The sequence below is a fragment of the Larus michahellis genome, chromosome 4, assembly GCF_964199755.1.
Source record: "Larus michahellis chromosome 4, bLarMic1.1, whole genome shotgun sequence".
In the NCBI taxonomy this organism is placed as follows: Eukaryota; Metazoa; Chordata; class Aves; order Charadriiformes; family Laridae; genus Larus; species Larus michahellis.
Genome location: NC_133899.1, coordinates 81,887,280 through 81,899,597, shown reverse-complemented (window position 1 = coordinate 81,899,597; position 12,318 = coordinate 81,887,280). Strand labels below are relative to the sequence as shown.

Below are 12,318 nucleotides of genomic sequence, written 5' to 3'. Positions count from 1 at the left end.
TAATTTTCAAAATTTGAAACATAATTATTTACTTAAACAATTAAAATGAACAAGTGTGTAACTCAGTTTTCTGGTCAGTGAAAAGAAGCTGACCTTAGAGGTCGTTGGGGGTAGTTGAAATTCTGATGGAGCTTGTAATCTCCATGTTAGTGATGAAATATCTTTGGCTGCTCAGGCAACAGTCTAATAAGAAAGAAATAATGAGCAAATTCATTTTCAGTGAAGTCATTTTAAGTCATAACCTAAATACTTTCAAAATTCTCCAATAAAAGTTTTCCTGGAGAAAGACTTCCAAAAACTTACTGAAAACATTAAATACAACATTTGATCATGAACTTCAATGTCTAGTACAGAAACCTTTAGCTTGTACCATAAAGCTTGGTTCTGTCACAGTTTTGTATGAATATGTAACTGTTGTAGAAATAAAAGCTGAAGTACTTATTTAAAAATGAATTTTGGTTAGCAATGTAAACAAGAACTATAGTGGAGAGCGGCATTTAAAATCCATGTTATTAACAAAAAAAAATGTTGATGTATTTCTTTTCTTAGTCAGCATGGAGCTTTCAGTTCAGAACAGGTGCCCCTGGAAGCAGCTAAAACAATGTTCTCTGTGCTTTCTTGGTCTCCTTTTTATTCTTTTCTGTATTCTTTTCACTGGTTTGGTAGTCATCCTTTGTCAGTAATTTTTTAGCTAATATTAAATCTCTTGCATTTTTATCATCACTCCATAGTGATTTCTCCAACTTTTTTTTTTTCCTCATGACAACCAACCAACTTTACTAATCATTATTACAAAAGAGTTGAATTTGTTGACTATGTTGAGGAAATCGTATGTCAGCAAAAGACATATCGGGAAACCTGATGTTTTGAAACATTCTGCAATTCAACTGAGCGGTGTTTCCTCAATTTAAGATTTCTTCATGTCTTGATTTGAGACGCTATTGGGTTTTGGGACTTTTACATATTCCAGAAATTGTTGCAGTATTGTAGACACTGCTATGATCATCTAATGATTACCAGTATTACCACATAGATTTCCTTTATCTCACTTCAGTGATTTCTGGTATGCTAGTAAGAGTTGGCAGGTAACATGCTTTTCAGAATACTGTATCTTTAATTTTTATGTATTTATTGGTAACTCTATGTGCGCCCAGATGAAGTAATCATATTATTTCAGGTATACAAAAGCTTCCATTCATGTCTTGATCTTGCTAAGTTCATTACTGTTACAAAATAAGATAGGATAATCCTTATTTTGTTGTGTACTGGCTGTAGTAATGCCATTGTTAAAAACTAACAAAATAAAAATGCAGCACATAGTATATCTCTGCACTTAACTCATTCAGGATGAAGATAAAGGATTTGGGTCCAACATTTAATGACAAGTTATTTTCTAGAGATTTTCATCAAAATCAGATGTGCAGCACCTCCATGTTATTGTTACAGCAATGGTGATTTTTGGCTGACACTTAGCTGTCATATTTAAGGTCAGAAAAAAATAATGTACTTTGAAGGCAATGGTGAATTCTTTCGAAAACTTAGGGAATATTTTTGTAGTTGCATACCAGGTACTTGTTAAATTATCACAAAAAAGTAAGACCTTTTTATCTTTGCATTCTTCTAATTTTAAAAAATTTATGAAGTTTAACCTATTTCTTGAGAAAGCAACTGTATCTAAGTATTGGATATATATCTTTGTTTAATACAGTAAATCTTAGAAGATATTTTACCTTATAATATAAAATTCTGGTAGTTGTCAGTCAACTTTTTGCTTATTTCAAAAATAAACATAAATGTTTAGAATCAGCTATTGTAAGTGACAAATACTTAATTTTCCCTTTATTGTTATAAAAATACAATATTAGCAGGAACCCTCAGGAAGGAACATGAGATAGCCTCGGAGAAGATCAGGGCTGTAAATGGAGTTACTGGCAACCCAAAACCTGGTAAAGAAGGCTTTCTCTGTGGTTAGGTAGCTGGATGTTGCTACTAGCAATGATTTAGAAGGCTGTGGAACAGAAAAGGATCATACCAAGATTTCTTACAATTTGTATCAAAGAAACAGTTTTGCTGGAAGACTGCTTCTTTGGTCCACACAGCAAGCTCAAGTATTTCTTCTTTCCTCTAATAGTGTTTGCCCTGCCCAAAGTCGGAGGAGTTACTTCATGGAATTCTAACCTTCGCATTTCCTGGAGCCATTTGAAAATCCCAGAGGAAAGTATCAGCACACGTTGTGTTGATTTCAATTCTAAGACTGAAAGATTCAGGGGATAGTTTTAAAATTGCCAGTGCAATCTCACATGCACTTATCATGCTTGTCTTACTGAACCACAAAAAGTGCAAAATTTCATATAAAATCTGTATCCATATTGAAGAAGCTTCTGTCTGTGCACTGGAAAGTATAATCTGAACACTTAAAATACTTCACATTATGTTAAATAAAAATACCATATTTTTCTAAGTTTTCTTTTCCATAGTTTAAATATTTGTATTAGAATGTATATATTCCATTGATGAATGTTATCTTGGAGGGAGCACTTCACTAAATCAGGCAGCTCTTGAAAACTCTGAATCTCTTGGGCTTTCCAGGCTTTGCAACAACATTCTTCCTTGATCACACAGATTTGATGTGTTAATCAAGATGGACACTGCTCTCCAACATGCTGCCTAATCATGCACCACCTACGTCCTTCAGTTTCCTGAATTTTCTTTAGGTATTATTTTCTATGAACCATTTATCCTTTAAAAGACTTTATCAGCCAGGGTTATGATGCCTTAAATTTGCTGCGAGTTTTTTTCTCCAGAAAAGTGGGATATTTATAATGGCTTTAGTAGCATCATTTTTTCATGATGTGGAATGGGCCTATTCTCATGTTCTTACAAGGCTGATTTTTGGATTAAGCAGCAAGTTGTATTAAAAGTTGCTGAAACTGCAGCTACTCTTTGAAACATAACAGAAAATTTACATTCTAGTTTATTAAGGGAACTGAGAGGTCTGGCAGCAGGGTTGGCAACAAGAGATTTTAGGTTCCATCAAATTCACCAGCACAACTAATACAATGCGTCATTTGTTGCCTAAGCATGGAAAAGCCCATGCTGGCTGCATTCAATATTCACAACCTTATAATAAGCAGAATTACCTCAAAGAAACCACAAAACCCCCTTTTGTCATCCTTGAAATTCTGCAGCCATTGCAGGTCATCCCAGAAATATCCTCTTCCAGCAGCTGACACTTGTTTCATGAATCCAGAAATGGAGCTGCACTGACAAAGCTGATCCAAGAAAACCTCTTCCAGAAGCAGCTGGTCATTGTCGTTCTTGTTGTCCTTTGGTGCAGCTGTACACAGTGCACTGGTGCCTCTGCCAAAACTGTAGCAAAGCTGCTCAGTACTATCAAGGTTGGCGTAGGAAAAACTGAAGCTTTCCGGCAACAAGTTGTCAAATATGTATTGAGAAGAGACTGCACTTTTGGCAGTTTGTGAAAAATGTGTCTCGCAGAGGCAGTGTTACATCCACACAAACATGTATTTCAGTTCCCAACGGCACCTGCCAGAACCCTGCAGATGCATTTGGTATATATATGTGTATTTTAAAAAATAATAATGAAAAATTGGCATTAGCTTTCTCTCCAATAATTTTTGTCTGTGCTGGTTGAGCAGAGTGTTTTCCCTTCTGTATGCTTATTTAGTTCTCCTGGGCTCCTTTCATTTTGCACTCCACTGACAGTTTCCAACTCTTGGATGAGATCCTTAAGTTCTCTAATTGTTTTGTTCTTTTGCCCCTGCTATGAGTATACCTTTTGGTGAGACTAATGTTTTTAACATTTTTGACTTGGTACAAGATATTCTTTCCCCTTCTATGTCCCATCTTGCACATTGTTTCCGATTATTTACCCTTTACCTCACGTATTTCTTTGAGAAACTTAATATCACTACTGTAAATCTGTTCACTAGTTCTGCCTATTGCTATTCTTGATGCTTTTTTTCTGACATCAGGGTACTTCGTAATATTTCCATTTCCACTCATGTTGAGTGCCTGGTCAACTCAACTGCAATATTATTTATTTTACCGATTCCTTGGAGGTGTCTGTACTGTACAGAGTTTGATGTCTGCAAACAGCAACAAAACAAGATAATTCATTTTGCACCTTTTTCTGAATTTTAGGGCATGATCTTTTTTTGACATGTATAGCACAGCACGCGGTTCCAGGTGCTCTTCATATGCAGCTTATGTTTTGCATGGAGTTACCCTGTCCTTTGTGCAGAACTTTGCACTTGTCTTTGTTGAGGTTCTTGTCAGTCTGTTTCTGACAGGCTGTAATGCCAGTCAGTAGCAGTCCTGCCCTCCAGCGTATTTACCATTCCCCCAAATTTGGTGTCATCCAGAAATACGATGAAGATGCATTTCATGCTACTTTACAGGTTGTTAATGAAAACATTAGGTGGCATTTGCCACAGTATCAACCCCTGACAAGTGACTCGTAACCCCCTGCCTGTTGCACTTGGAACAGTTGACCACTGTCTTTTGAGTTTTCTACTCTTTCATCTAGACCGTGTCTCCTCAGCTTACCTACAAGGATACCAAAGGAGCCTGTGTCAAAAGCCCTGCTAAAGCCAATGTAAATAAGACGTGCTGCGCTTTCCTCAGCTACAGAGCTTGTTATTTCATCGTAGAGGTTGATCCATTTGCCTTTGGTCAACCTGTACTTTCTGTTTTCAGTCACTGCCTTGTTCTTCCTGTTTCTGGAAATGCCTTGTGTGAGGGCTTGCTCCCTGCAGTCCAGCCTGTAGATCCCCTGTACCTGTTCCTTGCCGCCTTTGAGGTGTTGCCCAAGGTTTTATTTCTGTTTCCCCAGAAAATCAGTTATAATTGACAAGGTACCTGTAAGTCTCCCAAGGGAAAAGCTTTGGGGGTTGGAAGTGCTCTTGTCTAAGATGATGTCAGTGAGGGTTTTTAGCATAAATAAAAAAAATATTTTGCCATCACATGGCAGTTTTCCATGGAAAATTTTCAGTGAGCCCTACTTCCAAGTTCATTTCATCAGCCATTGTTTGTTCAATTTCTCCATAGTCAAGTAGACCCAGAATCTTTTGGTAATTGATTTGAGCTGAGTGTTGACTCTTTGCATTTCAGAAAATAGATGTAAAATTCCACTTCTATCCAAACAATATTTTTCTAAAGTGAAAAACTGATTTTTCAGTGAATCACTTTACCCACCTGTAGAAATTTTATATTTTTTAAAAAAAGTGTTAATTCCTGTTAAGTTGTAAAAATTGTGTAGAACATGCTCTGATGATGTGATGCATTTTTATTAGAACTATGTGAAATTAGAAAATCACGTTAAACTTAGAGAAGAATGGTAAAATTAAATTAAGCAAGATGAATGTATTCTTACATGTTTGAAAGTTTGTGACTGCTTATTTAGGAGAAGAGGTGCTGCTGTGCACCGCATGAGTGCTAGAATGCCTAAGACTTCTGTGTACTTTGGAGCTGATTCACTAATAGATAACCGGACTATACTAGAATATTTCATCTATTTTAATAGTTCTTCTAGTATTTTAAGCATTTTTCCATTCCTTAACTCAATTAAGCAGGCCGTCAGTAAAGTGGTTTACAAAGTATCCTGTGTTTATGTTTTGCAAGCACTGCATAAGTGCTTTGGTCTACCCAGGCTTTAGGAGTACACTGTAGTCTGTAGATATATTGATATGTGATATATGAATTAATCACCCCTTTCCAACTGAGTAGTTAATGGATATTGATCACTGTTTTGTCATGAATTGCAATGTATTCTATCATTTGAATGTTGTCAAAAACTTTTTACAAATTACTGCGCAGGACCTTGTATCACAGCTGGTGTAGTTTAAGGTTTGGACAGAGTCACTGTGAATGAAGCCCTGCTGTGAAATAAAAGTCAAAAGGCATCTTGGCATCCCAACCATTTCCTTGGGAGAAGATTACAGCCTGAGTATGTTGAACTTTATTGCCATGGGCCTCATGACAGTATTCAGAAACATGCATGGCATTTCTGTTAAAGAAACTCAGATGTGCTTAGACACAAGGGATGGCATTCTTGTGTTTATCAGTATCCTGCAAAAAAAAGTTAGATGTTTTTACACTTTTGGGGTACAGTAAAAATTCAGTGAAGAATGTGTAATTTATGCACATAAAAATTGAGGTTCCTGATTTCCTAAACATAATTCGTTATGAGAAGAAGGAAATGACTAATCTCAACCCTAGACGGAAATGTATTTATTGAGAAAGAAGGGAGGGGAGGGGCTCAACAGCTCTTCTTTGAGTAAAATGTTGTTTCTTACTTTGGCTTGCTGTGAGAGCAGAACTACAATGGGGCTGCGTAGAGAACGTGTACTGTGTTTTTTAACTTGTGAACATGCGGAGTAAAGCAAAATGAAACTTAAAAATCAATGAACGTTATATGCTTGTGTAATTCCATCTAAATTGCATCAATTCTGTCCCCTATACCACTATGTTTCAAGGACAGACAAGTTTATGATAATTCAGGGCCAGGTAAAGACAAATCTGAAGCTCTTCAGGAAGTAAAATCTTCTAAAACGGAATTGGATCTCCTGCTACCTGGAATGGCAGACCTACAGCATCTTGCATCCTATAGCTGACATGATAGGTTCCTTAATGAAATGGTCATTATGAAGGCTTCTAGTCACGCAGAAAGACCACAAAGTCAAAACAAATAGGTGAGGATTCTTCTGGGTTGGGTGCGGTTCATTCATCTTCTGCATTTGTACTCGTATGAATGTAATGGCCATAGAGGAAGAAAGTATTATATCTGGCATCATGCAGAGCACAGGTGAAGTCTGTTTAATACGGACTTTGTGTTGAATTAATGCTGTCAGATAGTAACCAGATAGCAATCTCAGAAGTTGCTCCTCAAAAGCACAAAGTGTGATTCTGGTCAATGTTGAACCTAGAGGCCATAGAAAATAAGAGTATACATTTTTGGTTTTATTTCCTGAGAATTGCTGCAACAGTTTTTAGTAGAACAAAAGTTAATTGAAAGTTTGTATTAATGAGTAACACATAAAATGTGCTAAGGTCATTTAAGAAGGGACTTGTGAGTTAATAATTTTGAAAGACTGTATATATCCTTATCAAAATGAGAAGTTTCAAAAGTAATGAGAGTTATCTAAGGCAGTATCTTCCAAGTTTTGAGTGTGTTCTTGTAGTTCTGTTGATAGCTAAGTCCACAGGTACACAGCTATATGGGCCTCCTAGGTATGCGTTTCTTCCATCCTGTTTCTCAAGTCCCAGAAGAGTTGCATTTAACAAAATTGTAGCTGCCTCAATAAGGTTTGATTTCACCTTTGGTTACAAGGAAGAAAGAAAACTTTGATCCCATTATAAAGCAGAGCAGCAGCTATCAGTGACGTTAACTTTGCCAGGCAAAACTGTATATGAATATTAGAAAGTTAATTTTCACTAAAAAAAAACCAAAACAATTTTGTTTATAATTTCAATAAGAGGAATCCAGACTTTCCTTTGAAGTTAATTATATGCTGTTAATAATAAGTAATGTAAGTAATTAGTGTCGTAGTTCATTTATTCCAACAAAATATGTCATTTTGACTGTTGCTGCAGATGATGGCTTTAACTGTGGAGTTAAAACGTGTAGTTTAAATACTTTTAAAACTTACATGGAAATTTCAGATAGGAACTATGTTTTTTTCACCTTTCTTCAAGGCAGCATATGATTATATTACATTGTGAAATTGTCAGTTTGTTTACTTGGATTTTTAGCTGCTGAGATTAAATATAAAGGACATTGGTTGTAACATCAATTAACATGGAATAGGTTTTCTTTGATAAAAACTGACATTTTTAATAGTTCAGTTGCATTAGTATTTTATTTATATATGGATGCATAAACTTTATTCAGCTTATCTAATGAAAATGAATGATTTTTTCTCAAATCAGCTCATTAATATTCAGTTCTAGTTTTGAATTTCATTGCAGTTCTACATGGTGAATCCTTAGTCCTTTTAACAAACCAAGCATTTTTTCTAAACTGGACTGCTGAATTCTCTTACTACAGTGCCAGAAGCCTAAGCCACCTACCAGATTCCAAAAGCCATCGATGCCTCACCAGATGTTAGCAGCCCCATGCGTCTATACAGGCAGTTAAATCTGTAACTTCCTAGCTGTCAGTTCTGCAATGTAATGACAATATCTAACCACCAGTTTTGCTGGATATTTAAACTGAGCAGGACATAAAAGTAAATCGCATGTATTATCAAAGTAAGTAATGTAAGGAAAAACGTTCTCATTTTATTATTCACTTGTCAATTCAGTATAGCAAAACTACTTTAAAAATACATGAATTCCTGTAACACTTCCAGTCTGCTGCAGAGTTCAGCAAACTCTCTGAATATATGATCAGTATGTCCAGAATAATGTGCCAGGTCTTCACTCAGGCGTGGATTCAAAGCAGTACTCTGCACATGGCATGGTGGAAGTCCATATTTCACTGTCATAAGACATTGTTTTTAGGAAATTAATGTGCTGAGAATAACTTTTGTTCCCCAGATTTGTTTCAGCTTCCTTTTGTGCAAATTAGGGGGAACAGCTTTAATTATTTTATGGTATTTGATTTGTCTACTTCTGTAGCACTAGTAAGAGATATTTTTCACAATTGATAAAGATATTATTATATATTTGAGACAGCTGGATTGCTTTGTTTCAGGAGTTTAAAATGCATACAATAGATACATGACATTTCAGGACTGTGGTTTGCCTGTAAAATTGAGAAGCTAAGATTTAAGTGCAGTATCTCTGTTAACTATGTCATTCTGTCTTGCAGCTACAAAACAGATAAGCAGTTAATTAATTTCACTATTCTTAAAACAGCAGTATTATATTATTATACTTTATTCCTAACTGAGATAATTTTACATTTCTTGTCATATGCTGGAGAAGAAAAAATATAGAGAGATAATACTTCCATACTACAAGTCCAGGGGGTACTGCTGACATAGAATATGTGGAGAATTTCATACTTGCAAGAAGGAGTGGAAAAATAATCTACTGTGTTGTTTATGTGGTGATGATATATATCTTTGAGACATATGTTAGCTCTTGGAATATTGAATGCTCTCTAGGTGAAGATGCATTGCTCAGTTTTTATAAAGATATTTTTATGTATATTTTGGGTAAAAGCCCAAACTCTTACAAATAACTTGAGCTAAGGGATTAAGTAGATAACTTGAAACAATGAGGATGGATCATTTTGTACCTGGTTATAAATAAGCACGTGCAGAAATAAGATATGTATTTCTTTGAAAACTGTTGAACATTCCTAAGGGTTGTAAAGTCTCATTTTAAATGGGAAGTTTTCTGATTAAGTGAAAAAATATTTATCATATCTTTATATTAAACTACAAATGCATGTGCTAAATTCCAAATGGGGGTTAAGGATATGGATAACAATAGGAAATAAGGCAGAAAATGAAAATGAAAAGCAGCTGAGGCTATGTCCTTTAGTATTACTGTTCTGACATCTTACAAACTTCTTTGCGTTTTTTATATACATGTCACAATACTGAAAGGCATCATTAAAACATATATCGAGTGTCCACTTTTCTTACTGTTTTCCTCTACCAGAGTGGAAAGTGTTATGAGGTGTGAGCACTTGCACACCTTTTGTTTTCCATGCGCAGTTAGCGTACATGCATGCATTCATGCAGAGTTAGACGTGTTAAGACCTTCAGTAACTCTGTGCAGAAAAAAAGCTTCACATCTCTGAACTTGTTGTACACCTTTTCAGAATACTCATGCAGGTAGTTTTCTAAATGCCGCTATATTTAGCTGTGTATGGACATTGGTATTCTCTTTAGGTGAGCTTGATTAAAGTAATAGAAGATGAAGTATTTGTTGCTGGAAAATCACAAAGGACTTTAAAAGTAATGAGAAGCAAAATAGGTTTGTGATGAGTTTTTTGGTCTATTGTTCTAAACTTGCAGTCCATAATCACGCAGCAGCCATTTAAGAAAGAAGAGTGAGATGAATAAAAATAACATCCTAATGATCCTTAACATGATTGTTCCTGTAATGCAGATTTTATATTTCCACTATCACAGTTGGCTGGTGCCAAGTGTTTGCCAGTTGCTGTATTTTCAAGAACTCTGATACGAGATGAAGGCATAAATGAAAAGTCTGGCAGAGGAACATTCAAAAGATTTCAATTTTGGAATTTGGTCAGATGTTATAGATCGTTAATAGGAGTGTGGTTTGAGTTGGAGGGTGTCTGTTGTAAGAATGAATGTTAAAAATATTGAAATGAATTGCTGAAAGGGAAATGTTTTGCCATTCATCATCCAGGGGCACAATGGTGATACGTTTGTCTAGTAGAACTGCGTGCGTTATTGTTTTCTTCAGTGTTGGCAAAAAGAGCTACTGAAAAAAAACCTGGTCACTTTAAAAATAAAGTATCTTTTTTAACTCTTGTTGAGTATTTTTTTGTTCTGTGTTTTTAAAAAAAAGTCTTAAAAATTCAAGTAGTTTATTTTTTAAATATTAAGTTACATTCCAATTCTGGTTTCTTTTAAAAGACTTCCGTAATAAAATCACTATTTTCATCAGTGCAATTACTAGTTGATTTACTTTGGCATACCCTTTTCAGCATGGAGAGACACGAATGACACACTTGACTGTTGAATGAGACATTCTGAGACTGTGAAGAAAATGGGTTTTCATCTTCTTTTAAAGTTAACCTTGAGCCAAACTTTTGTAGAGGTGATTATTTCATATTAAATAAATGTCCAGTTCTTTGTGTAAACTTTTTGAAAGTACATTCTTTGGTCATCACATCACTTCCATTTTAGTCAGATTTGCTGTCAACCCAAATGGAAGCAAACTACCTTTTTATTGTTTCCTAAACAATGAGTACTTTCCTTTTTGTATGTAAAATAAGTTGGTGAAATTGCATTTTGGACATTGGAGTGAGAAAGCTGCTAATAAATTCCTTAAATGGGAAGAATCATAACAATACCTATCTAGCAGAAATTGAGGGAATATATGTATATACACGCACACTTGCACACACGTAAATGTATGTTATTCTTACATGATATCAGGTGATTAAAAGTTACATTGTGTGTAGGAAGGATATCAGAGGGACTCCACACGGCAGAAATGAAAATGGTTTCACTTATTTTCTTTGTATGTTTTTCTTGAAGGATTGTTCCTCTTCGGAAGAATATAGCATTGCTGCAGCGTTGCTGCCCCTGACGACTGCTTTTTATAGGGTAAGTTTTTATTGAAACCCACTCCTATTTTGTATTTTTTTTTTTTACATTATATACATGGTTAAAATTAAGAAAGTGATGACAGGAGATACATGATGGGTAGGAAGGTTCATTCTAAAATTGATTGATGTCAGTGGAAGTCTTTTAGTAGGCTATTATGGACATTGTTCCAGAATTACACTTATTGACGCTGGGTGATGATGATTATGATAAATTTACCCAGAACTAAATGCAGGCTTATATGATGGGTTGAAGAACTATAATTGAATTATAACTAGTCACTAAAATAATTGAAAAGAATAATTTCTGATGTTATCATGTAGAAACTGCTTATTGGAAATCTTTTTTGTTTAATTTGGCATGTTAAGCATTGGCCAAAAAGTACATGTTAAGTTTGTAGTCTGTGTAATTGTTTACTTTGCAGAATATTATGAATGGCTTGTTTTAACTATATATTTGTTTTCAATTTCTTGTGTTGTTGTTTTTTTCCTCTTCTATTTTTGCATAGTGTTTGATAGTGATAAAATATAATACGATAGTAAATATGAAAATGGAAATAATGCAAATTCTGCAAACAATTATTTCAAAAGTAGAACTTCTGTAGTATGACTTTAGTTATTTCAGTATCCCAATACAGTGGCGTTTTCCCCAGTTCTCATTAGCTCAAGTGCCACTTTTTAGAATGTACGTACGTATCTGAGGAGATGAGAAGTTCAGAGCATGGACTTGCTTACAATATAAATACTCTTTGTTTAATGTGAATATTGTTATACAAACCAGTTTGGGAAATAAGTGTTCAGTCATTGATAATTTGTACATCATGATACTGCATAATAGTAGTACTGTAGTGGTCTATCTAGAAATTAATAATATGTGATAGAAATGAAGGAAAATAGAATCTTCCATCCTTCAAATGGTGTATGAGGCATTTATGAGTTGCCATAAATAAAATACAAAGATATTCCTATTTTAGCCAAGTAGAGACTTAAGGTTTCCGCAATAATAAGCTGAGAAATCAGTCAGTGTTTTTTAATTTAAACTA

At 34.9% G+C, this 12,318-nt stretch overlaps 1 protein-coding gene across 4 annotated transcripts in view; it reads left to right on the top strand.

The window, feature by feature from the left end:
* Nucleotides 1-12,318, top strand: part of SBF2 (SET binding factor 2) — a 269,535-nt gene that overhangs the window by 181,666 nt on the left and 75,551 nt on the right. For all 4 annotated transcript variants that reach the window (XM_074585940.1, XM_074585939.1, XM_074585938.1 and 1 more), the window contains exon 17: nt 11,208-11,276. In XM_074585940.1, coding sequence (XP_074442041.1) covers nt 11,208-11,276 — 69 coding nt within the window. The remainder of the gene's footprint in view (nt 1-11,207; nt 11,277-12,318) is intronic.